Below are 24,895 nucleotides of genomic sequence, written 5' to 3' on the forward strand. Positions count from 1 at the left end.
ACATGCTGCGGCTGTCAATTCCGCGCCGCAGCGCCGACTCAGCACGGCATTGCCGCCCTGTGTGGACGGGATTTTTGCAAAACCTCATCCACATGGCTGGATAATCCCGGGATTAGGAGCCGCGGGCGACTTTGCCACACAGAAATTCCGCATGGAATTTCCAAAGCAAATCTGTCCCGAGTGAACCCAGCCTTATTAGTAGAGTTTGTCTATTATTACATACAGTATTAATAAAACAGTCTTTAAGCATGCCAATGGTTGCAATGTGATGTGAAGTATACTCTGGTGGATGATGCAAAAGACCAGTCTTAGGCTATGTTCATATCATATTTAGCCCGAAGTCTGGCATAAACACCAGCAAAAGCTCTTGGCATATATGCTAAATGTATCCATAAGGCTTCTTTTACCTGATGGAAGTCAAATGAGAGTCCTTTAGGCAGGTGGATGTGAACCCACCTTGCTACACACCGGTTTGGCTTTAGGATGTCTGCGGAGGCAGCACTTGGGGAACCCCTGTTTTCACCCCTGACCCCTCTCTATTCCATACAAAGGTATACAGCAAAAAAAAAAAATCCACACTTTTCAGTTTTTTCTTTTTTTTACAACGGAAGCCTATTAGCAACGTATTCTACTGTTTGCCTGTGCAGTGAGATACGCTGCAGCCTTTGTTGGAGGTAAAGATCGGGAGCCTCCTGAAGTAGGACTCCAACAGAAGCCTCTTAGTGTGATATGAATAGAATTTTATTCCCCTTTCTTGTCTCGTAGAATTGAAAGTCTCTGAGATTACCATTTTGTCTTCAGTGCAAGAAAAATCTACTGAAAAGTACAGATGTAAAGATCAATCTGGAACCCCGGGATAGCATTAGAGAACAGTGTAATGCAAGTAAGGACAGCATGTCATCTATGGCCACACTGCGTCCATCCATGGGTTTGAAAATGTTTGCGCTAGAATAATGAAGTCAGCTATTAAAACGCATTCCCTGTTACTCCAAATAATGTATTTCAGTTTATCTTAAATGTGAGCTTGCACTACATTATCTTAAAATATACTATATTGGTGGAGATTTACTTTGCAAAAAGGAGTCAAAAATGCAAAACATTCTTTAGCGTAAAGTGAATACTGTCACGGTTGCCGGTCATGTTGGATTGGGACCGGGGTTACATAACCGGGTCAGCCCCAGCGCACAGGATCCACATACCGGTGCATAATCTGTGTCATTTTGGCGCTGGACACAGACATGAGCATATCTTTGTGGATGTATTGGCCGATTGGGAGGCATGTATTCCAGCCAGCCAATCAACACCTGTCTGTACACACTTATTCCAGCTCCTCCTCGTGGAGGACACTGGTTATACTTTTTAATCTGAAGGAGTTTCCGATCTAGTCAGCAGTTGCTGTCCTGCTCTACTGTGTACAGTTTTGGTCACCGGTACTCAAGGAAGACATATCAAAGCTTGAGCTGGTACAAAGGCAGACAACTAAAGTAATGAACGAAATGGGCGACTCCAATACCCAGAGAGGCTATCAAAATTGGGATTACTTAGTTGAGAAAAAAGGTGGCTGAGGGGTGACCTAATTACTATGTGTAATTATATCGCATAGGGGACAATACTAGGATCTCTCTCATCTATTTATACCCAGGACTGTGAATGTAATAAGGGGACATCCTCTAAGGCTAGAGTAAAGAAGTTTTCAACACCGACATAGAAGGGGGTTCTTTACTGTATGAGCAGTGAGCCTATGGGACTCTCTGCCTGAGGATGTAGTGATGGTAAACTCGATAAAAGAGTATAAGACGGACCTGGGTGCTTTTCTTGAGCGATACAAAATTATATGTTGTAATCAGTAATAACCTCAGAAAGGTCGGTGATCCTGAGATTATTTTGATTGCCAGATTAGATTAAAGAAGGAATTTTTTCCATTAAGTGGGGAAAATTGGCTTCTACTTCATTGGAGTTTTTTTTTACTTTCTCTGGATCAGCATTAGAAGGCCATAGAATGAACTGGATGGGTATATGTCTTTTTCCGGACATACATACTATGTTACTGTCAGAGAAGTCTATTTGGTGTTAAGATTATTTGGGGCGTTCTAACATCTATCTCCTAATTGCTATTTCTGTATTGGTATTCCATCTGGTTTATAGCCTGTTTGTTTAACATCTATACTTACTGTATATATTGTTATTTATTGTAGCAAACAATATCCTTGTTTTCCACCTAGGGAAAGTCCGGATCACACCAGATTCCTATTGTTGGGTCGCCCTTATCAGGGTGCGTGCTCTGCTTTTAGGTAGGGTCTCATCACATTAGTAGGTTAGGGTCAGATTTCCAGTTTTCCCACTCTGTTTCATAATAATTTTTACTCTCCACATTAATATATTGTGTTTAAATCCGCTCTTCTAGGACAAATAAATACGTCCAATCTGGACAAGGAGTTTTGCGTCCAGCTCAGATGTAACAAATATGTAATGTACACCAGATGGTGTATTGAACAGTAGTGTCTTAACATGTCTAGCAACTAATTCATCATGTCACGTCACGCCGTTTTAATAAATCAACAATGTTATTGAGCCATTGTCATTATTGAATACAGTCTACTTGTCAATATATTTACTTTCATTCAAATTAAAGTAGAAAAACTCTACAGCAGCCCGATAATGCCCACTTTTAAGAATGGAGGCGGCTTTTTAAAAACAGCATAACAAAATGAAGTGAACTATCTGCATTTCTAGTATGTCTTCTCATGATATTCCGACATCACCAGGGTATATAGCAGTTAAGTAAAAAATTGTGTTCACGTTGAGTAAAGCCATGCAGTGTCAACAAAGTCTATGGTGAGTTCAAAGCATTCACACTGTGATACAATCCATGCATTCAGTAGCTAATGTTAAATAATGTAAGAACATATAAAGAAGACTGTCTGGAAGCATCTCATTAGTACTTATCAGCTGCAGGAAAGATGGCTTACATATGACGGTCACATACATCACACGTTACTGCAAAGCAACATTGTAGTTCCCGAAAACCAGTCATGACATTTGGGATAACGAACAAATATCTTATAGGCACGTGTAATTAGGATTTATAATTCAAAGGAAAGTATGACCTTAATCTACGAAACCATGAAGATGCTTCCCTTGTTGGAATACTCTAGCACTGACTGTTAAGAGCCGAATGAGACTTCTCGGGTCAATAACTGAGTCAGAATCAGGTTGTGTAGGGATAAACTACCAAGATAGACTTATTGTAGTGTACATTATTATTTTAGTATGTATGAAAATCTGCATTTAATGAAGACTATACAAAAGGGAACCATTATGCTGAATACTCAGAGGTTTGAGGATAGGGAATTGTCTCATCTCTGGTCATTGGTAGTGAGACCTACATATACTCTTTACTGGCCAACCTTAAAGGGAACCTTTCAACTGCCTAAAGCACTCTAAACTTACTTACGGTACTGTTAGGGCAGGTGACAGGGAGCTGGGGGGGATGTAGAGTTGGATAAGAGAGTGATCGCTGGGACTCTGAAAACAGATTTCCTAGGTGTGTGCGACCTTTGGAGGGCAACAGTGCTGGATCACGGGAGTGGGCGAGTATAAAAAAATACATCCCCGACTCTTTGTCGCATAACTTAGTTTACGGTGCTGTGGGGCCGTAACACGTTCCCTTTAAGGCTCCAATACATATTAGTGCTTAGTTGTCCAAAGCGGAAAAACGATGTATATAATAGCTGCAACACCTCTCATAAAACAATGAATCTTTATTAGAATGTATCCATAGAAAGGTAATAACACTATTCTAATTGTCAAAGGCAAAAAATACCCATGGGTAATATCTAGAGATGAGCGAGCATACTCGCTAAGGGCAATTGCTCGAGCGAGCATTGCGCTTAGCGAGTACCTGCCCGCTCGAGAGTAAAGGTTCGGCTGCCGGCAGGGAGCTGCGGGGGACAGCGGGAGGAACGGAGGGGAGATCTCTCTCTCCCTCTCTCCCCCCTGCTGACTGCCGCAACTCACCGCTTCCCCGCGCCGGCAGCCGAACCTTTTCTCCCGAGCAGGCAGTTACTCGCTAAGGACAATGCTTGCTCGAGAAATTGCCCTTAGCGAGTATGCTCACTCATCACTAGTAATATCCCCTAAAATATAATCTAAATACTTTATCATTCAAAAAGACAAAGACAACATCGAAAAATGTTTAAAATAAAGGGGCAAATGGTGGTAGCAATGAAATGTGACCAGCAGTCGTCAATTAATAACATGTGTGTAATTGTGCATGTACACACTAAAACATAAGCCTGGATGGCCAATTTCAAAACCCTATGTAGAGATTAGTATAGCCCTAGTTGTTGTTCCCCCTAAGGACGCCGCAAGGCGAAAAATGTCAGGGTGACCATAGATTAGGTTTTAAAAAGGGGTTTGGTATTACTGATTTACTAATCTCTACATTGACTTTTGGAAGTTGGCCATCCAGGCCTATGTTTTAGTGTGTACATGCACAATTACACACATGATACTAATTGATGACTACCAGTCACATTTCATTTGCTATCATCATGTGCCCCTTTACTTTAAATATTATTCAATGTTGTCTTTTTGGATAATAAAGTATTTAGCTTATATTTAGGGGATATTACCTATGGGTATTTTTTGCTTTTGGCAATTAGAATTGTGCTTGTATGACCCGGAGTATTCCAAGAGCAATTTCCATAATATAAGGTAATAACACTCACATGGGTGAACAGGTACCTACGCGTTTTGGCAAAAAAAACTAAGCCTTCATCCTAGCATATAGCCTGTACAAGAAGCAAGTCATTTAAAGGTAATATGACATAACAAAGGCATGATCACTCCTACTAATGAATAAATTATACAAAAACATTAGTGTATAAACATAAGATCAGATCTAAGGTTCAGATCATGTGGAAATCTGTTTTATAACTGCAGAATCCAAAAAATGACCCTTAAAAGCAATTTTTTAAAACCAATCTCCACCTATTATTGAGCGAAACACCCTTTCAGTGCCATTGACTTTAAATGACAATATATCACCTTGTGGATTTCAAAAAAATGTCTGGATGCTGCAGACAGGGGACATCTCACTATACCTGTCATTTATGTTACTAGATTGACCCAATTTTCACTACGCGAACATAAACTGTTTGGGAAAATGGTTGTTGTTAACTTCTAAATCTGCTTGGTTAGGTGACTATTCGGAGTGTCACTTTGTATTGGGAGTAGATATCTAATATAAAAAGCAGAGTCTGTCTCTCTCTGTCGGGTCTCAGGTCTGTCTCTCTGTAAGGGCTCCTGCACACGTTTTTTTCCACACGATTGTCAATGGGACTTCCTAATGTTAAAAATGCTACACACAAAAATTGCAAAGCACCAACTTGCGAAGCATTTTTAACATTCGAAAGTCCCATTGACAATCGCGTGAAAAAAAAAACGTGCAAGAAAAACGCAAGTGTGCAGGAGACCTAAGTCTCGTGTCTCTCTCTCTCTCTCTCTCTCTGTGTCGGTCTCTCTCTCTCTCTCTGTGTCGGTCTCTCTCTCTGTCTCTCTGTCGGTCGCTCTCTCTCTCTCTGTCGGTCGCTCTCTCTCTGTCGGTCGCGCTCTCTCTCTCTGTCGGTCGCGCTCTCTCTCTCTGTCGGTCGCGCTCTCTCTCTCTGTCGGTCGCGCTCTCTCTCTCTGTCGGTCGCGCTCTCTCTCTGTCGGTCGCGCTCTCTCTCTCTCTGTCGGTCGCGCTCTCTCTCTCTCTGTCGGTCGCGCTCTCTCTCTCTCTGTCGGTCGCGCTCTCTGTCGGTCGCGCTCTCTGTCGGTCGCGCTCTCTGTCGGTCGCGCTCTCTGTCGGTCGCGCTCTCTGTCGGTCGCGCTCTCTTTCTCTCTGTCGGTCGCGCTCTCTTTCTCTCTGTCGGTCGCGCTCTCTTTCTCTCTGTCGGTCGCTCTCTCTTTCTCTCTGTCGGTCGCTCTCTCTTTCTCTCTGTCGGTCGCTCTCTCTTTCTCTCTGTCGGTCGCTCTCTCTCTCTCTCTGTCGGTCGCTCTCTCTCTCTCTCTGTCGGTCGCGCTCTCTCTCTCTCTGTCGGTCGCGCTCTCTCTCTCTCTGTCGGTCGCGCTCTCTCTCTCTCTGTCGGTCGCGCTCTCTCTCTCTCTGTCGGTCGCGCTCTCTCTCTCTCTGTCGGTCGCGCTCTCTCTCTCTCTGTCGGTCGCGCTCTCTCTCTCTCTGTCGGTCGCGCTCTCTCTCTCTCTGTCGGTCGCGCTCTCTCTCTCTCTGTCGGTCGCGCTCTCTCTCTCTCTGTCGGTCGCGCTCTCTCTCTCTCTGTCGGTCGCGCTCTCTCTCTCTGTCGGTCGCGCTCTCTCTCTCTCTGTCGGTCGCGCTCTCTCTCTCTCTGTCGGTCGCGCTCTCTCTCTCTCTGTCGGTCGCGCTCTCTCTCTCTCTGTCGGTCGCGCTCTCTCTCTCTGTCGGTCGCGCTCTCTCTCTCTCTGTCGGTCGCGCTCTCTCTCTCTCTGTCGGTCGCGCTCTCTCTCTCTCTGTCGGTCGCGCTCTCTCTCTCTCTGTCGGTCGCGCTCTCTCTCTCTCTGTCGGTCGCGCTCTCTCTCTCTCTGTCGGTCGCGCTCTCTCTCTCTCTGTCGGTCGCGCTCTCTCTCTCTCTGTCGGTCGCGCTCTCTCTCTCTCTGTCGGTCGCGCTCTCTCTCTCTCTCTGTCGGTCGCGCTCTCTCTCTCTCTGTCGGTCGCGCTCTCTCTCTCTCTCTCTGTCGGTCGCGCTCTCTCTCTCTCTGTCGGTCGCGCTCTCTCTCTCTCTGTCGGTCGCGCTCTCTCTCTCTCTCTCTCTGTCGGTCGCGCTCTCTCTCTCTCTGTCGGTCGCGCTCTCTCTCTCTGTCGGTCGCGCTCTCTCTCTCTCTGTCGGTCGCGCTCTCTCTCTCTCTGTCGGTCGCGCTCTCTCTCTCTCTGTCGGTCGCGCTCTCTCTCTCTCTGTCGGTCGCGCTCTCTCTCTCTCTGTCGGTCGCGCTCTCTCTCTCTCTGTCGGTCGCGCTCTCTCTCTCTCTGTCGGTCGCGCTCTCTCTCTCTCTGTCGGTCGCGCTCTCTCTCTCTCTCTGTCGGTCGCGCTCTCTCTCTCTCTGTCGGTCGCGCTCTCTCTCTCTCTCTCTGTCGGTCGCGCTCTCTCTCTCTCTGTCGGTCGCGCTCTCTCTCTCTCTGTCGGTCGCGCTCTCTCTCTCTCTCTCTCTGTCGGTCGCGCTCTCTCTCTCTCTCTCTGTCGGTCGCGCTCTCTCTCTCTCTCTCTGTCGGTCGCGCTCTCTCTCTCTCTCTCTGTCGGTCGCGCTCTCTCTCTCTCTCTCTGTCGGTCGCGCTCTCTCTCTCTCTCTCTGTCGGTCGCGCTCTCTCTCTCTCTCTGTCGGTCGCGCTCTCTCTCTCTCTCTGTCGGTCGCGCTCTCTCTCTCTCTCTCTGTCGGTCGCGCTCTCTCTCTCTCTCTCTGTCGGTCGCGCTCTCTGTCGGTCGCGCTCTCTGTCGGTCGCGCTCTCTGTCGGTCGCGCTCTCTGTCGGTCGCGCTCTCTGTCGGTCGCGCTCTCTGTCGGTCGCGCTCTCTGTCGGTCGCGCTCTCTGTCGGTCGCTCTCTCTTTCTCTCTGTCGGTCGCGCTCTCTTTCTCTCTGTCGGTCGCTCTCTCTTTCTCTCTGTCGGTCGCTCTCTCTTTCTCTCTGTCGGTCGCTCTCTCTTTCTCTCTGTCGGTCGCTCTCTCTTTCTCTCTGTCGGTCGCTCTCTCTTTCTCTCTGTCGGTCGCTCTCTCTTTCTCTCTGTCGGTCGCTCTCTCTTTCTCTCTGTCGGTCGCTCTCTCTTTCTCTCTGTCGGTCGCTCTCTCTTTCTCTCTGTCGGTCGCTCTCTCTTTCTCTCTGTCGGTCGCTCTCTCTTTCTCTCTGTCGGTCGCTCTCTCTTTCTCTCTGTCGGTCGCTCTCTCTTTCTCTCTGTCGGTCGCTCTCTCTTTCTCTCTGTCGGTCGCTCTCTCTTTCTCTCTGTCGGTCGCTCTCTCTTTCTCTCTGTCGGTCGCTCTCTCTAGTGGCACTGTTGCCTGAAGCACAGCAGTGCCGATACAGACTGAGTCTTTCCCTCTCTCTATCTATTTATCTCACTATCAATCTATCTCATATCTATCTTTCTATATGTATATCTCGGTGGAGGAGGAGCCGTCACAATAGAGGCCAGTAAGTGCCTGCAGTGCAGTACTTACAGCCCCGACCGCTCCCGGCTGTGCTCCGGCCCGGAGGTTAGACTGGATTCCTGGGCACCCCGTACACTGGGGATGTGTGTGTGTGCCGCTTCTTTCATAGTGTTGCTTAAGCCAGCACGGACGTTCATAGTCTTGCAACGGTGAGGGAGAGAGACGCCGGGAGACTATGAATGTTGCTTAGCAAAGCTTGAATCTCGAAAATGCCGCTCGCCGCTATACCTAACGTGGGGAACTTTGATGTGGCCCGACGGGTCACTCCATGTACCCACCTGAAATTTAAGGATTTTACGGTGGTGCTGAGGATCTAACGAATCAAATGACACCCAAATAATCCTCCTACGATGAGGCAAAGTGCTCAAAGAGTGGTGCAAGAAAAAGCCTGTGCGCTTTTTTATATTAGATTAAATGTACGATCTGTAGTGAGCAATATGTCGGAAGTACATCACGTAAATTAAAACTACGCGTTGCTGAGCATGTATCTGGCTCTAATCCCTCCTCAAGTATATTGAGACGTTCCCAGCTTGCAGTATCCAGACTTTTTTTTTTTTTAATCCTCATTTAAAGTCACTGGCATTGAAAGGGTGTTCTTCTCATCAAGTGGTGAAGATTGGTTTAAAAAATAGTTTTGAAATGAGGACCATTGGATTATGTGATTATAAAATAGATTTCCACTTGCTCTTGACCTCAGATCTGATTTTATGTTTATATACAAATGTTTTTGTATTGTTTGTCATGGGCTTCTTGTCCTCATTATTTATTCATTAGTAGGAGTGGCCATGCTTTTGTTATGTCTTAACTTGCTACTTTTAAATTACTTGCTTCTTGTACAGGCTATATGCTATGTATGACGAAGGCTTAGTTTTTTGCCAAAACATGTAGGTCCCCTCTCCATGTGAGAGTTTTTACCTTTCTGTGGAAATATTACAAAAAAGATTCATTTTTTTCATGAGACGTCATGGAGCTATATACATCATATTTTCAACATTGCTTTCCTGAGAAATGGCTTGGTGTTGTTCTCCGTGCCTTATTGGAGGTTGGCTGTTGGGCATAATGCCGTGAATCAAAATTTTTGGTGAGCTGTATTTTACATTTTTACTACTTAGTTGTCCAAACCCACCAATGATGGTGGTGGCAGATGACACTCTGTGTATGGAGGCCACTCAACATTCCCTCAACAGATGATGTTGGAGGGAAGAAGGATCAGGGACACTGACTTTCAACACTCAGATATAAACTGGCTCCAGACCTGCTTGGCTGCAGCTTACATCCCTAAGCACACAAATGCTTAGCCATCTTGAAAGTTCATTATATGGGAGAGCCAGGGAAAATGGTTGTCGACAGCTGTTGAAGGTGCATGGGCAACTTTACTTTTCTGCACCAATTTTAGCCAGGAAGTATTAGGCAACGGGGAAATCGTAGCACACGTTATGAGCCAAGACTTTGTGGAAAAGACTAAATAAAGTTGAGTGGCCATCACTGAGTGATTTTACATTAATACTGCTGGGGTTCTCTAGGTACTCCGTTTACTGGGGCGGCATCACTATTACTGTTCCTGGAGGTCTGTGGCTGCATAATTACTGTCGGTCTGTTGGTCTATAGCTATCACTGTTGTTGGGGGTTCTATGTTTGTCACTATTATTGGGGATCCGATGGCTGTCACTGTTATAGGACACAATGGCTATCTTTGTTAAGGTACATTGTCAGAAATTTTCTCTGCCCTGTCCTACATTCCGTTAAATGTAGTATACAGGATCACTGGACAGCATCATCTACTTAACTTTTCAAACCTCATGTGAAAAGGCAAAATGAATAACGATAACCCTTTGTCAAGTGGTAAGTATGACCGATCTGTGGCTAACTTAAAGGGGTTTTTCTGGGCATTTAACCCCTTTTAGTACTGATGATCGTCAAGGATCTGCCACTCGGGACCCCCACTGATCACCTGATCTCAGCCCCTGCATTCACTGCAGCGGGGCCAGATGTCCATGTTGGGGTTGAAGCTGGAAGAGCTATAGAAGGTCTAGCTCTAATTAATTTCAAATGGAGGAAATAAGTAGGAGCCGGAAGTGTAATAGAAGGCTTTGCTCCCACTGAAAACAATGGGAGCTATACCTCCTATAGCAATTCTGTCTCCGAGCTCAATGTCGTCATCATCAAGCCTGCTGCAGTGCAGGCGCTCAGATCAGGTGATCTGGAGCGAACCCCTGCCAATCAACCACTGATGTACTATCCTGAGAAAAGATCATCAGTACTAAATGGGGCATGGACAAAAAGTGGGAAAAAAACACAGCCTAGAGATAATTAGTGCTGACCACTTTCTCAAGCATTTCAATTAGGGTCTTGGGTGGTAAGGCATCCCGCTCTGGTGATTTTGTTTTATTCATTTATTATTTTGCTATACCGCTAGTATATATACGTCAGCTACTGTAACCTTAGTTACTTACTTCTCTTTATCTGAACCTCCTGAATTCTTTTTTCTCAGATGGCCATGTGATCTCAGTTCTGACCAGCTCAGATCTACTTAGAGTTATGTGTTTATTTTCTAATCAATTTCCCAGTCTGTGTAATGCTGTCACACAGGACCTTCCTGCAGGGGCCCAGTCATTCCTGTCACAATTACTGATGATGATCACACAGTTATAATAGAGGAGATCACAGCTCATCCTCCTGACTGTATACTTATTTAGACCATAGCTTATTTAGAAGACCATAGGAACTAATGATAATTAAACTGCCCCCTTCTGCAGAAAGAAATTGTATAGCTGTGCTGATGCATCATGGGATAGATGTGAAAGGGAAACCCAAATCTTTCAGAATCAAAATGGTGGCTGATAAGGGGGCTACACTGCAGGGAAGTGGCTAGAATACACAGAGGAGACCTCCAAAGTGTGACAGCCAATTGGATGAGGGGAGCAAAGATGGAAAAATGTGTTTTTGCCGGAGTGGCCCTATAATGTTGCAGGCTGCCCAAGATTGTTCTAAATGTTTCAAATAAGCAATTTAGTGGTTGGTAAAATAAATCACCTACCGGGGTGTGGGACTGTTCTGTGAGCTTTTTCTCCCAGATTTTTAAACGCTTCTCTCGTTCTTTCAGCTCTTGTTCCTTGAAGCTCAAGTCTCGCTCCAGTTTCTTAAGCCTCTCCAGTGTTTCTTCTATTTCACATCTGCACAATAAAGGAAGCACAAAAAATGTTGCCTTCTATAACGTATAACCGGCTTCACATATATAAACTTCACACAGTCACATAGCGTGTTTCCCCAAAAATAAAACCCTGTCTTATATTACTTTTGACCCATGATTTATATTTTCAGGGGAATGTCTTCCCACTGGTGACAGGAGAGTAGGACATGGGAGTCTCATTCTCAAGAGACCACCAATAATCACCAAGTTATCCCTTATCCTGTTGATAGTGGATAATTTAAAATTCTGGTACAACCCCTTTAATCTGACCTGCTAACCGTTTTCCTACGGTCGGCTTCAAACGGGAGTATTTGCACACATAGTATGCATAGAATAGAACAAAATGCATGCGCAACTGGAAGGGTATGTGTGAAACATTGTTTAATTCAGCTGGAAAAACAACATAACTTTAACTGATTAGCCATTTCAATTGGTCCATTTGTTTGCTGCTTGCAAATGAACCTGTCTTGTTGGGTCAAAAAGTACAGTAAGATACGCTGATGACTGTGCATAAAATCATAGTTCATTATGCAAATACGCAGCGCTCAGGCACATGCAAATGCGCTTACGCTCGTGTGAAGCTGGCCTAACTGAACATTTTCTGGCGTTCCTTGACCAGAATAATAAAGTTATCAAAACATAAACTACTAAAGTTAGGCTCCAATTAGACAAGCCAATTAATTGTTTGATTGAGCGAGTGACATCAGAGTCGCTCGCATGCAGCCTGTTTATATAGGCAGATACATTGTTGGCTCGTTCAGTCTTTCACTTTCGCTGTATAAGTGACTGAGAAAAACTGAATGATCGGTGTTTAAACCGAATAATTATTGAACGAGCCAACTCTGGTTATTATACCTGTATAAAATGAACAACAACCGAAAAGTGAACAATTATCGATCGTCATGTATACAAGTAGAATTTCCGTAATGCCATGAGTCCTGTTTGGTATTGTATGGCAGCCATATTGAAGTGAATGGGATGGAGTAACAATAGCCGACATCCCTTATGTATCAAGAGTAAGGCTGTTATCGGAAAGAGCAGACCTTTTTTAGCCAATCACATACAACGTGTTTAGATATTTTTTGGAATTAGAGCTGCATGTTTGCTATCTTAGCTCTGGTTCCATCCTTGGTCCTTACATTTACTCTGTTTTTACACTTATTAATATTCTAATCATGCACAATTATTCATTGAGAACTTATTCTATCCAGAGATGGTTTTCTTAGTAGCTTGAACTCAAGTCCAGGTAGAACTAGGAAGGCACATTACCAAAAAAGGACCGTTAAAGCAACCCTCTGGTCCTGGAAAACAAAGATGGCCGAATCACTTCTCTGACTACCTGAAGCACATTGTGCAAGTATGCATTATAAGTGTAAGACACTGCTTGCTGCTCTGATTGGCCAGAGCTCTCACATAAGCAGTACTGGCCAATCAAAACACAATACAGTGTCTTCGACTACATACTAATAAACAGTGTGCATCAGGTAGTCAGAGAACTGGTAAGGCCATACTGTGGAAATGCTGCAAAGGATTTTCTGCAGCGGACTTTGCTATGGAAAGTCCACAGTACTTTACAGTACCAGTAGTGTGAATGGGAAATCAAGAAAACTCATCCTGCAGAAAAAAATAGACCTGTGGTGCAAATTTTACATCTGCAGCATTCCACTTTATGATGCGGATTTTAAGCGTGGATTTCACCTCTGTAAATGAAGGGATGAAATTTCTGTCAAAATTCAAATCAAGGCCTGCGTGTTACATGTACGTGGATCGGAACCAAAATCTTCAACAAATTTTTTGCTGTGAAAAGTCCACTACGCATGAACGTGACTTGCAGAAATGGGCAGCATGGTGGCTCAGTGGTTAGCGCTGTTTCGTAACAGCACTAGGGTCCTGGGTACAAATCCGACAAGAACAGCAACTGCATATTTTCCTCCCACACTGCAAAATGTACTAGCACGTGAATTTACATCGTGAGCCCTAATGCAGAAAGAGCCCAATGCAGGTGATGACAATCTGTGTACAGCACAGGGGGGTTTGATAAATCCAGAGACCCCTAACCGCTGCCTTAATAATCCCGCAGTGCACTGCCTGATCATCAGGAGAACTCTTCATCCATGCATGCATACTGCGGTTGCACAGTCCTCCCTCTACCTGCCGGATCAGTCCCTTCCAGCGAATCACTCACATATCTTCCCCTGTCCTCTTCTGTACATACATGGACAGACAATAGCAAAGATCAAAGGTCTTGCAGTAGCAGCAGGACCATAGGTGTCATAAGCCTGTTACCAGGAAGCTGCTAGAGGGGATCATGTATGACTACACTTGTATGTGGGGATTTAGTGTTAATTAAATCAGTGTTTAACACTCCAGCTGCAGATTGTGTGTGTGTGTATGTATGTATATGTAGCAGAGCTGTGTATGTTGCAGATGTTATTGTGTATAATATGAACTTATGTGCTTGCGCCATTGTTTGAATGGACACACTACATTTAATAGCAGCTGACTGTTAACTATCAACCCCATTTTTCTATATTAGACATTAGCTTTAGACATCAAGCAAACAGTGTGGTATACAGATAAACCTCTCACGCTATTCATAAACTAAAACATTGTCTTATGCCCGTTTTACATGAGCCAATTCCTTTCTGAATGAGCGCACAAGTGAGTGACATCACCGCTAACTCGTTTGCACTCATTCAGCCTGCTTAGACATATCATCGTTGAGAATCGCTCACTTCTCGTTCCGTGCTTCACATTCCTACTGTATGTACAACACGGAGCAGGGAGCGTTTAAATGTAATAAGAAGTGAACGAGCCAACGATGGTTTTCATGTAACGAAAAGCGAATGAAAAGTGCACGATGGCTCATATTTAGACGTAACTATTATCCGGCACTTTCATTTGTTTGAGCGAATTTTGAGCGACAATCATTATGTGAAAATGGGCCTTAAGGGTGCTTTTAGACGAGCCGATTATTGTTTGAATGAGCAAGTGACATCGCCGCTAGCTCAATCGCTCTCATTCAGCCTGTTTATACAGGTAGAAACAGCGCTGGTTCGTTCAAACGAGAATCAGTCAGTCTTTCACATTCGCTGTATAAGTGAATTAGAACTACTGAACGGTTGCTGTTTAAACCGAACGATAACTGAATGAACCAACGGTGATTTTTATACAACGAAAAGCGAATGATGGCTCACGTTTAGACATCGTGCACTTTCATTCGTTTGCGCGAATTATGAGCAACAATCGTTATGTGCAAATAGAGATTAAGGGTCTTTTTAGATGTCACCACTAGCTTATGCGCTCTCGGGCAGCCTGATAGGGCAAATATATAGTTGGCTCGTTCAAACGAGAATCATTCAGTCTTTTACATTCGCTGTCTAAGTGAATGAGAGGGACTGAACGATTGCTGTTCAAAGCGAACGATAAGAGAACGAGCCAACGATAATTTTTATGTATGCGGAAAATGAATGAAAAGTGATCAGTTCTCGTTCGTTGTTCAGTTGTTGGGTTGCATTTAGACCGAACAATTATCTTTCACTTTTACTTGTTTGATTGATTCTATGAACAATAATTATCATTCCGTCTAAAAGCACCTTTAGAAAATAATGGACAATCAAATTAAGCTGAATTATAGAATATTCCAGACTATTTCTACAGTAGCAATAAGACAGCAATGTTGATTCTATTCGTATTCTAGACCACAATCTTCTTTTCCCATAATTAGTACTAAGATACAATGGACCCACTTAGATGACCAACTGAAGAATGGCCTTGCTAGAGGAGCAGTCCTCTCAAAGAGCGTATTTGGGAATTGAAAAAAAAAAAAAGCCTCAAACAAATGTGATGTGGATTAGGGATGGCGTATTGGTGAGCGAGGTCACAAAATAGTTGGTTTACTGGTGACAAAAGCTGCTGACAAGTTCTCGAAAGACAAGGCAAAATAAAGATAAAATAGCTAGTAACTGAATCATCTGCGCCATCATCCTCTTGGATGCATTGAATCTTGGATTTCTGATATGTTCTGCATATTCTAAGTGGAATTTTGACCCAGTTTTGATCATTATTCTTCAGATATATCATATCTACTCGGCATTTATCATATCTAAGATCTTTGTAAAATTGTCCTGATCTAATTAAATGCCAGTACTTTATGCATCCCCTAGCATGGCTTTGTAAGTAGATATCTACCTACATTCATCATGCCTACATGCAGAATATTTCATTTGGTCTTGGACTGTTCTAACTGTTCAGATGCTAATAAGCCCCGCTTGTGAACATGACCTTAATATTAAGTAATGTGGATTCGGTATTCTATATAGATATTGTTAAAATTGCTTGCACAGTAGACATCTATTCTCAAATCCAACGTTCATATTAAAGCTAATGCAAGTGGGATGGTACTTTCCATTATCAAACGCAAAGCTATAGAACTCAAATAAACACGACTTTTTTCAGATGCTCTCTTATTTCGCCGAGAGAGAATACACTATATATGGTCAAAAAAAATGACTTTTTATTCTACTTTTTATTTTTCTAATAAAAGTCGGACAAGAGCACACGCAGACCACATGGTAACATATTCATAGCTGCAACAAAGAAAAAAAAAACTCCTTTACAAAGGCCAATATTTTTTATCAGGCAATGCAGAAATATAGATTGGGTTACCGCTAGGAATTAAAATATACCCCACTGGCAACCGGTAGGCGGCCAGCGATGGGAATTGTTCCAGAAATAAGGATCTAAGCAATCTGATCAAATGAGAAGAAGATGAAATTTTTTTTATACAAAGATTTTGATATCTCAGGTTTCAATTCTACATACTGTTCTTTTGACCTTTTTATAAGCTCAGAGCAAGCCTACTTTTTTGGCAAATGCCTCTCCGCTGTCAACATTACAAAACCAGATAGATGGCCACCTATCACTTAAGACAGATCCGCTACAGAAGCACAGAACAGCAGAAAGGTTTGATCTTACCAAAGTAAAGGCTGAGACGGTGGTGATTCCTCATTAAATAGTACTTACACAATGAAAGGTAAAAATATAAAGAAAGAGTCCCCTCTACCTTTTTTTTTTTTTTACGGTGAAAAAAAATAACCAATTCACTTCCGATAGAACATGGAAAATATTTATTTAACTGCGGCTATTTCGTTGTTTTCTTATGAACACACAGGAGTGACGGTACCAGTCTGAACTCATAAATGTTCAATTGGAATCCTGTAGTAAAAGTACCAATTGATATAGTAAAACTAAATGAAGATAAAGTAACAAGTCAGAAATGATGATATAGTAAGAAAAGTAACAAAGATTCCGCTTACATTATAAACTAAAGACTCATTAATGATTCAATGGGAGCTCTTAACCCAAAATTGGAAGCAGAAAACGGCAACGATTACGTTCTGAGGTTTTACTTTCTTCTGTCTTTCTTTTCATCGATCTTTTATCACTTTTAATTTACATATCCTGTAAATATAGATTGCTTCTGTATCACCATTGCTAAGGCTCTGTTCACATTTAGACCATTTAATTCAGCATGGGCTTCTGTTGTTCTTAAAGATAAGTGAAAAGTGCTATTTTTTGCCTTAAAAGAAACACCAGAAACTTCACAAGCCCCATTACAAAGTAATGAGGTCTGTCATGGTTCCATTAGAATCGGAAGCCATAACAGTAGTATGAATGGAGCCAGGGTTTACAGAATGTTCTAAAATATATTTTGTTGGGTTGATCTAAATGTCTACAGTAGATGGGTTTATTCATTCGAGCTGCCAATTACGATTTCAAAGTGTTTAATTATAATATTGGCTCACTGGTATTAGGGCATTTTGGTTCATTTCTAACCTATTCTGTATATTTATATACACACATTACGGTCGGTTCACATCAGCATTTTGATTTCTGTTTTGAACGAGTTGTATTTTTTTAGTGGTATGGATAGCACAACGAAATTCAGACAGGAATCACAGCTACAGGTTTTTTTGGTAGACAGATTCTTTAAAAACAACAGATAGTTTCCCTCATGGGCCTTATGGCTAGATTTTAGGGACTCGCCAGCTTATCTCGCCTGGTTATCTACTGGTACTTTACCATTCTAGACTATGTACTGTGGTTATGCTGTTGGTCTGGCCGCTATCAGGGGCACCGTGCTTTTCTATTAGTTTTCTTTTCCTTCTCTTGACTCTTCCCCTTTCTTGTTGGCCATCTTGTATTTGCTAGTAATTCACCACCACCTACATTAGCGTTGTATGATATACATTGTATTACTGGTCATGTGGAGAGTAACACTTCTTCAATTGTCAAGCTGAACATTCTTGTTGGCATTTTCTGTGGTTGTGAGATTTCTAGTCAAGTAAACACTTTTTGAAACATAAATAAAAATTCAGACGGTTTCTATCAGTTTGTTTCCGTTTTAGATAAATCCATTTTTTTAAAATTATTTTTGCCTTTCTAATGTACTGCACATGCTTATGTAAAAACGGATCCGGTAAACGGACATCAAAAGTTAACATTTCCAGAGAGTAGGAAAAGAGACCCATCTCCTTATGTAACCTGATGGGAATCCGAACAATAAGACATGGGAAAAACAAATGATAAGCGTGTAGTAGACAACAAGCGGACTCAAACACCTCCATATCCCCAGTGTTTCCCCACCTTCCCTACCTACTTACCTCCCACATTAATTCCCCCCCCCCCCCCCCCGAAGTTAATATAAGGAAAATGTATGTGGACAAGCTGATAAAAGTGTTTAAAGTGTATATCAGGATACGTATGTACAAACAAACATGTGGACCTGTATGTTATATTGTATCTGTATTTGTTAAGTTCCACAATAAAAAACCATTGGAATTAAAAGTTAACATTTCCATTCAGTTCCGTCACGCATTGACTATAATGTAAAAAAAAAATATTGATTAAAAAAAAAAAAAATTAAATAATAGAACAAAATGCTGCATTATTGTTTCTGCAAAAAAAAAGTTAATGGAATAGAATTGAACGGAGCATCAGAAAATCCGTCCGTGGGCATTAGCTCTTAGACGCAAATGTCCTCTGATAACTGTTTTTAAAGATGGGCACGGGTAACGGTAGAGGGGTAGAAACACAAAGCCTTCCTTTTTTAGTGATCACTGTCATTTAGCAGTCCTACTATATGTGACACGCTCAGCCCGGCTACACGCAACTATAAACTAAATATTTCCTGCAAGTTGCTTTGCAGTTTGGCTTTATCAAATCTAGCATACAGTAAAGCCGGCTTCACAAGGCGTATTTGGCTGCACAATCTGTACAGAATAGAACCCATTGACTTCAATGGCTTTGTACAGATTTCCGTACTTTTCTAGTGCTTTTCGGTTCAAACAAGAATAATAGAACGTGCTCTATTTTTCTGTGCATTTGCACACTAAAGGTCCCTATAAAAGTCAATGGAAGGGGGAGGTGGGGTGTACAAATGTGTGAGCAATACTCAAGGAGATCTGTGAAACACTGAAATTACGCAGGAAAAAGCACACATCTGAACTCATTAATACTAATTAGCCATTTCATTTGGTGCGTCTTTGTGTATCGTGCGCAAATGAACATTCTTTGAGGGCACAAAAAACAACAGTAAAATACGCCACTGCACACGCAAAAAAAGCTGTTCATTTCCAAGAAAACACAGCATTCAGGCGCACGTAAATACGCTAGTGTAAAGACGGCCTAAGGGTGGTTTCACATGGGCGAGAAAATCTTTGCGCGCGGTTTTTACCTGATGCGAGAGTCAGTAAGAAAGCATGTTGTGATTTTAATATTAAAAAGTTCTATTGACTTCTGCGATAAAATATTGCACGCTTTTATCGCGGGCGGCAGCAATGCGATTAGTATTCTAATAAAAGAGCATTACTGGCATCGCGAGAACAAAGACACAGTTTTTCCGCGATTTTCTCACGGTAAAATCATGATCGCCCGTGTGAAACTAACCTAAGACATAGATTAGTGAATATCTGAATACTTTGCATCTGCGCATCCGTGGATTTGCCACCATTTGTGTGTTGATGATAATTGTGCAAATGACAGAATATTCTGGAGAATGAAGAGAAGTATAATTTGAAGCATCCTAATCTAATTACTGTATATAACTGGGGAGCGATAGGGTCGGGCCCTGTAAAGGGGTTTCCCCACAACTCAAAATTGCTTCACAAACACTTTCTGGTTGCTACGGACCAGGACATGTGACTGCTTCAGCCAATCACAGGCAATAGGTCACTGCTCTGCTCAGTGATTTGGCTGCAGCAGTCACATGTCCTGATCAGCAGCAACCAGGAAGGACAGAGTGACTGTGAAGCAATTTTAAGTAATGGGAAAACCCCTTAAATAATGACTAATTTTTGCAATAGAGTGCTTATTATTTATTTTAAAGCGCCGTTAACTCCAGGGTGCTGTACATATGAAAACAGGGTTTAATGGTGGCGTCACATGGGCGTATGCGCAATTTCTTGTGATTCAGTGCCTAATATTTGCGCTGTGAACAAGGCTCTTTTGCGCACGTATCAATGTATGCCCCCTCAGGCCATGTTTTCTTGCACACGGAATGCAGACACGCTTCAATTTAAATGCCTATTTAGCCTAATGAGTTCCAGATGCGTTCCCTTAACCGCAGAATTTCACAGCATATTGTGCACATTTGCGCACGCCCCTATAGACCTCTAAAAGAACACAAAAGTAGAGCATGCTGAACAAACACATTGAAACCAATGGTTTCTAGTCTCTGCGCATGGCGTGCACAATTGTGAACACGCAAAAATCTGCGCAAATACGCCGGTGTGAATGCGATCTAAGAGTAATGTAACTTGGATGGCCATACGAAACCCAAACAGACCCCATTAATAAGCTATGAGGTTCGTTCAGCGCCATTTAGTCCCATCATACGATGGATCCGTTTGGCCAGTGGATTGAGTTTCCCGCTCCCATAATGGATCAAGAAAAAGGAGCGCACAACGCAAGTAAGAAGAACAAAGCCTTAACCTCTTAACACCACAGGACTTAAGTTTACGTTCTGGTGCTCTGCCTCTGTGACATCATCGGCCCTATGCAATGTAATCGTGGAGGGCTGATGGGTTGCCATGGCAACCGGAAGCCACACACTGGTGTCCAGGCCTGCCATGGCCTATGATTGCTGTTTTAAGTGACAGTGCAGTGCAGTACAGAAGTACTTCCAGGCATTATCATAGCTTTCATGGTTCAAGTATCCCATAGGGACATAAAAAATGTAAAAGAACTAAATAAATGGAATGTAAAAAAAATTACAAAAAATAACTTTTTTGCATACTTTCCCGTTTGTATAAACTTTAAAAAATCACATATATTTGGTATCATCATATTTGTAACGACCTGTACGTCAAATTGGGAAAACTATGCTGCATGGCAAAAAAACGTAAAAGAAGGAACACCCAAAAAATGCTTATTTTGTTAATTTAGCCTCCCAAAAAAATGCAATGAAAGCGACCAAAAAACTGTTTGTACCCCAAAATGGTACCAATAAAAACGACACCTAGTTACATCTAGTCATGCAAAAAAAAAAAAAAGATTACAGGGTTTTATCCATGGAAAAATAAAAAAGTTATAGGAATTTGGATGCCACAATGTAAAAATAAAACCTAAAAAAAGATTTTAAAAAAGGGTTTTATTGTGCTAAAGTGGAAAAACCTAAAATAAATAACTAATAATTTTGGTATAGTTGTAATCGTACCGGCCCGCAGAAAAAAATAATCGTGTCATTTATGCTGCATGATTATAATGCTGTAGAAAAAAATGGCAGAATTTGTGTTTTCTCTCTCACTGCCCTCCCCCCCCCCCCCAATTTTTTTTTTAAGTTTTACAATACATTATATGTATCCAAAAATAGTACCAATAAAAACGACAGTTTTCCGAGCAACAAACAAGCTCTCACATGGTCAATGAAACATACAAAAGTCATGGATTTTGAAAAGTAGTATTGAAAATTCCCCCAAAATTGCTGTGTCCTTATGGCCAAAATAGGCCATGCCCTTAAGGGGTTAAAAAGGGTTGTATCATCCCACTAACCTTTTCCATATGCCCTATTGGGACATCACTGGAGGGGATCGCACACTCGGAACCCCCGTTATGAATGATAGAGCACTGCCACTAACGTGTGCTGCACTGGTCCAGCTTTGTACATTACAGCAGCACACATTCACGGGAAATCTTACTGGCCGCAGGTCCCTATCTGGAGCCCCGCTGGTCTGCCACATATCCTCTTACTGTGTTACAATGTATCAGTGTAGGTTTAATGCACATGGGGTCAGTTACTGGGCAGAACAAATCCCATATCCTAACTTTATGATGCCTACAAATTAAGTTCAAGTTTTCATTCCTCAACAGTAGATGGAGCAAGACATTCCGCGGAGCATCTACAGCTCCTAAATCTTTACAGCAGGAGTCTTACTATTAATACTCGCGTCATGTGACCCGGCTACAGACCCCGAGTCACTTTTTCCATTTGTACTATTGAAGCTTCAATCTACTGAACTTCATTTGTAAGCCCGTGGTTGTTTGTTAGTTAGTTAGTTCACCCTGGTTCCTGCGTATCGTCCGCAGTGTCCGTATTTTGCACGGTTTTTGATTGTTCTGCTCACATTTCACTACAAGCTTTGAATATTTTGGCATCTCTGTAACAGTTTTCCCTGGACGGGCTCCATCGTTTCTATATATAGACTGCAGTGGGAAACTTGTGGTACCGATCCTCCTGATGATACCGAGCGGTTTGTAATGTCTCTTCCAGAGGATTTAAAGGAGCAGATGGCTCCGCGTTATGAGTGGGAGGGGAACAGGCTTCATGCAGCTAACATAAAGATGATAAAACAGACCACATATAGTTTATTTCATTATTGGTCCGGCTTCACATGGGCGTATTTGCACGCGTAATATGCAGAAAATAGAACCCATTGATTTCACATTTCCGTATTCTGCATGCACATTTCAGTCGCACAAAAAAAACATTGGAACATGCTTTATTTTTCTGCATATTTGCAGACTAAATGGCACATAGAAGTCAGTGTGGGGGTGCGAAAATGTGCGTGCAATACGTAAGGAAATTGCGTGATATGTTGCGTTATCTCACTGGAAAAAGAACACATCTGGAACTAATTAGTCATTCCAATCAGTTCGTCTTTGTTTGCCACACGCAAATGAACATGCCTTACGGGAGCAAAAAGTACAGAAAAATGCGCCAATGTACATGCGAAAAAGTATTGTTTATTCCATAAGTACCCAGCGCTCAGGCGCGCCCAAATACACTTACACTCGTCCGGCCTTATGGGGAGTATTACTGTGCGTAACTCATCAATATGCGTTTTGGGCCCGGACAATCTTTTAAACTACATTCTATGTTATTTCTGGGTTAGAAACCTCAGGGCTAAACATATCAAACCTAAAGCACAACAGCTAATGGTGCGTTTAGACGGAACAAAAGGGAATGATCATTCAGTGTAAACGCGAGCCAACGACGCAACGCTAAACGAGATTGATGAGGTTCTTGTTTGGTGCGCAGTTTCAGCCAGTATAAAAACCATCGCCGGCTCGCTCACTCAATGGACAGTTTAAACACCGATCATTCAAAGGTCCTGGAATGTGCAAAACTGAATGATAATGGAATGAGAACAGGATGCATGAGCGCGAACCAGCTGGAGGTGACGCCGGACAAACCAGAATCGGGCACTTCCCGTTATGTCTAAGAAAAATAAAAAGCTCAAGCAAAATAAAGCTTGCAGGGATCATCACTCCACTTCACCCTCATGTGAGGTCCTAGCCAGGCAAAGCTCATGTAGAATAAAACTCTTCCGAAACTGTCGCCTAAGTTGCCCGAAAATCATCACCAGCTCGATCGCGCTTGGGCAGTCTGTTAAGACCGCACGGTTCTCATTGAGTTTTTTTTCGGGGCTGGTTTTTATGTCGGCTGAAAGTGAATGATAAACAAGAACCACACAATTATCATTCTTCATTCAGCTGTTGGTTCATTTAACAATTTTTCGCTCATTTGGGTGACTTTCTGAATCATAATCGTTCCGTAATAAACGCAGCATAACTTTTAGTAAACTTTCCCCAATGTGTAAGACCTCAAAAATCACCATTCTTACCTCCACTCAGCTTTATTATGCAAAAAGGAATTGCACTGGTCTGGCAGCTTGCTGTCATTTGACATGGACTCCAAGTTTGTAATAATCTGTTTAAACGAAGGTCTTTTCTAAAAAACAAACAAAAAAACCCATAAGCACTGGAGAAAAACGGAAATAAATAAAAGTAAACATAAAATGCAAATTGGAAACATACTGCATCATAGTTATTAGAGTATCTATTGTACAAAACAAGAATAAGACCGGTACGGGATATTAGATATAATGCGATGTGTCTACTGTGTATATTTTGGAGGTTTTTTCTTTCCCTCTGCTGGATTTCATGCAGCTTAGTAAGGATTCTGATGTCTGCTCTGAGCCAATCAGATGCCTCCTCTCTGTTTCTCACTTTTGCTTTTTGTTATTAAAGGGGTATTCCGGTGATCCAACGTGAAAGCTATATGTTTCATAAGGTGATCTCATGTAATTTTGTAATAGAATGTCATAACTTGTTTTACAAGGCTGCAGAGATATTTCTTTACACCCCCCCCCCCCCTTCCCTTCCTCATTCCTGCTTAGTTCTCCATTGGTATCCAATAGGTATGACCCGTAGGCTCCACTGTTTTACTGGTTAGGCATTCTTAGTGCTTTCAAATTCTGTAATAACCATACAATTTGTACAGGTGTGAATGGAGCATCTGGGAGATGTAGATTGTGAACTCCCTGGGGACCATTTTAAATAACAATGTGGAAATCTGAAGCTGGCTGTACTGCAGCAGAGATGGAGGTCAGCCAATAAAAGGTACTGGAGTTCAGTTTGGTTATTAAAACCTCACCTTCATCTCCAAATTACTAGAATGGCTTGTCTACTCCCGCCTCACACGCTTTCTCTCTGACAACTCTCTCCTCGACCCCCTCCAGTCCAGTTTCCGCTTTCTACACTCAACCGAAACCGCTCTCACAAATGACCAGATGACGGCAAAGTCGAGAGGTGACTACTCCCTACTAATCCTCCTTGACCTGTCTGCTGCATTTGACACTGTCGACCATGACGTCTTTCTCACTATGCTCCGCTCTATTGGCCTAAAGGACACTGCTCTCTCCTGGTTCTCCTCCTACCTCTCTGACCGCTTTTTCAGTGTCTCCTTCACTGGCTCTATCTCCTCCCAACTTCCTCTTGCTGTCGTGGTATCAAAGGGCTGGGTCCTTGTTCCATTTCTCTTCTCTATCTAAACAGCCCCAATTGGACAAACCATCCTCAAATCCGGCCTCCAATACCATCTCTATGCTGACGACACCCAACTACACACTTCTTCCCATGAGATCTACGAACCATTCTTCCAAAATATCACGACTGTCTGTCAGCTGTCCTTCCTTTTTCTCAAACTTTAC

General features: G+C 42.6%; 1 protein-coding gene across 3 annotated transcripts in view; it reads right to left on the reverse strand.

The window, feature by feature from the left end:
* Window positions 1-24,895, reverse strand: part of MAP3K20 (mitogen-activated protein kinase kinase kinase 20) — a 187,291-nt gene that overhangs the window by 70,018 nt on the left and 92,378 nt on the right. For all 3 annotated transcript variants that reach the window (XM_066575837.1, XM_066575838.1, XM_066575839.1), the window contains exons 10-11: window positions 23,528-23,634; window positions 11,250-11,385 (exon numbers count right to left, since the gene is read on the reverse strand). In XM_066575837.1, the coding sequence (XP_066431934.1) occupies window positions 11,250-11,385; window positions 23,528-23,634 (243 nt within the window). The remainder of the gene's footprint in view (window positions 1-11,249; window positions 11,386-23,527; window positions 23,635-24,895) is intronic.

Source organism: Eleutherodactylus coqui, chromosome 8, assembly GCF_035609145.1.
Source record: "Eleutherodactylus coqui strain aEleCoq1 chromosome 8, aEleCoq1.hap1, whole genome shotgun sequence".
NCBI classification, from domain to species: domain Eukaryota; kingdom Metazoa; phylum Chordata; class Amphibia; order Anura; family Eleutherodactylidae; genus Eleutherodactylus; species Eleutherodactylus coqui.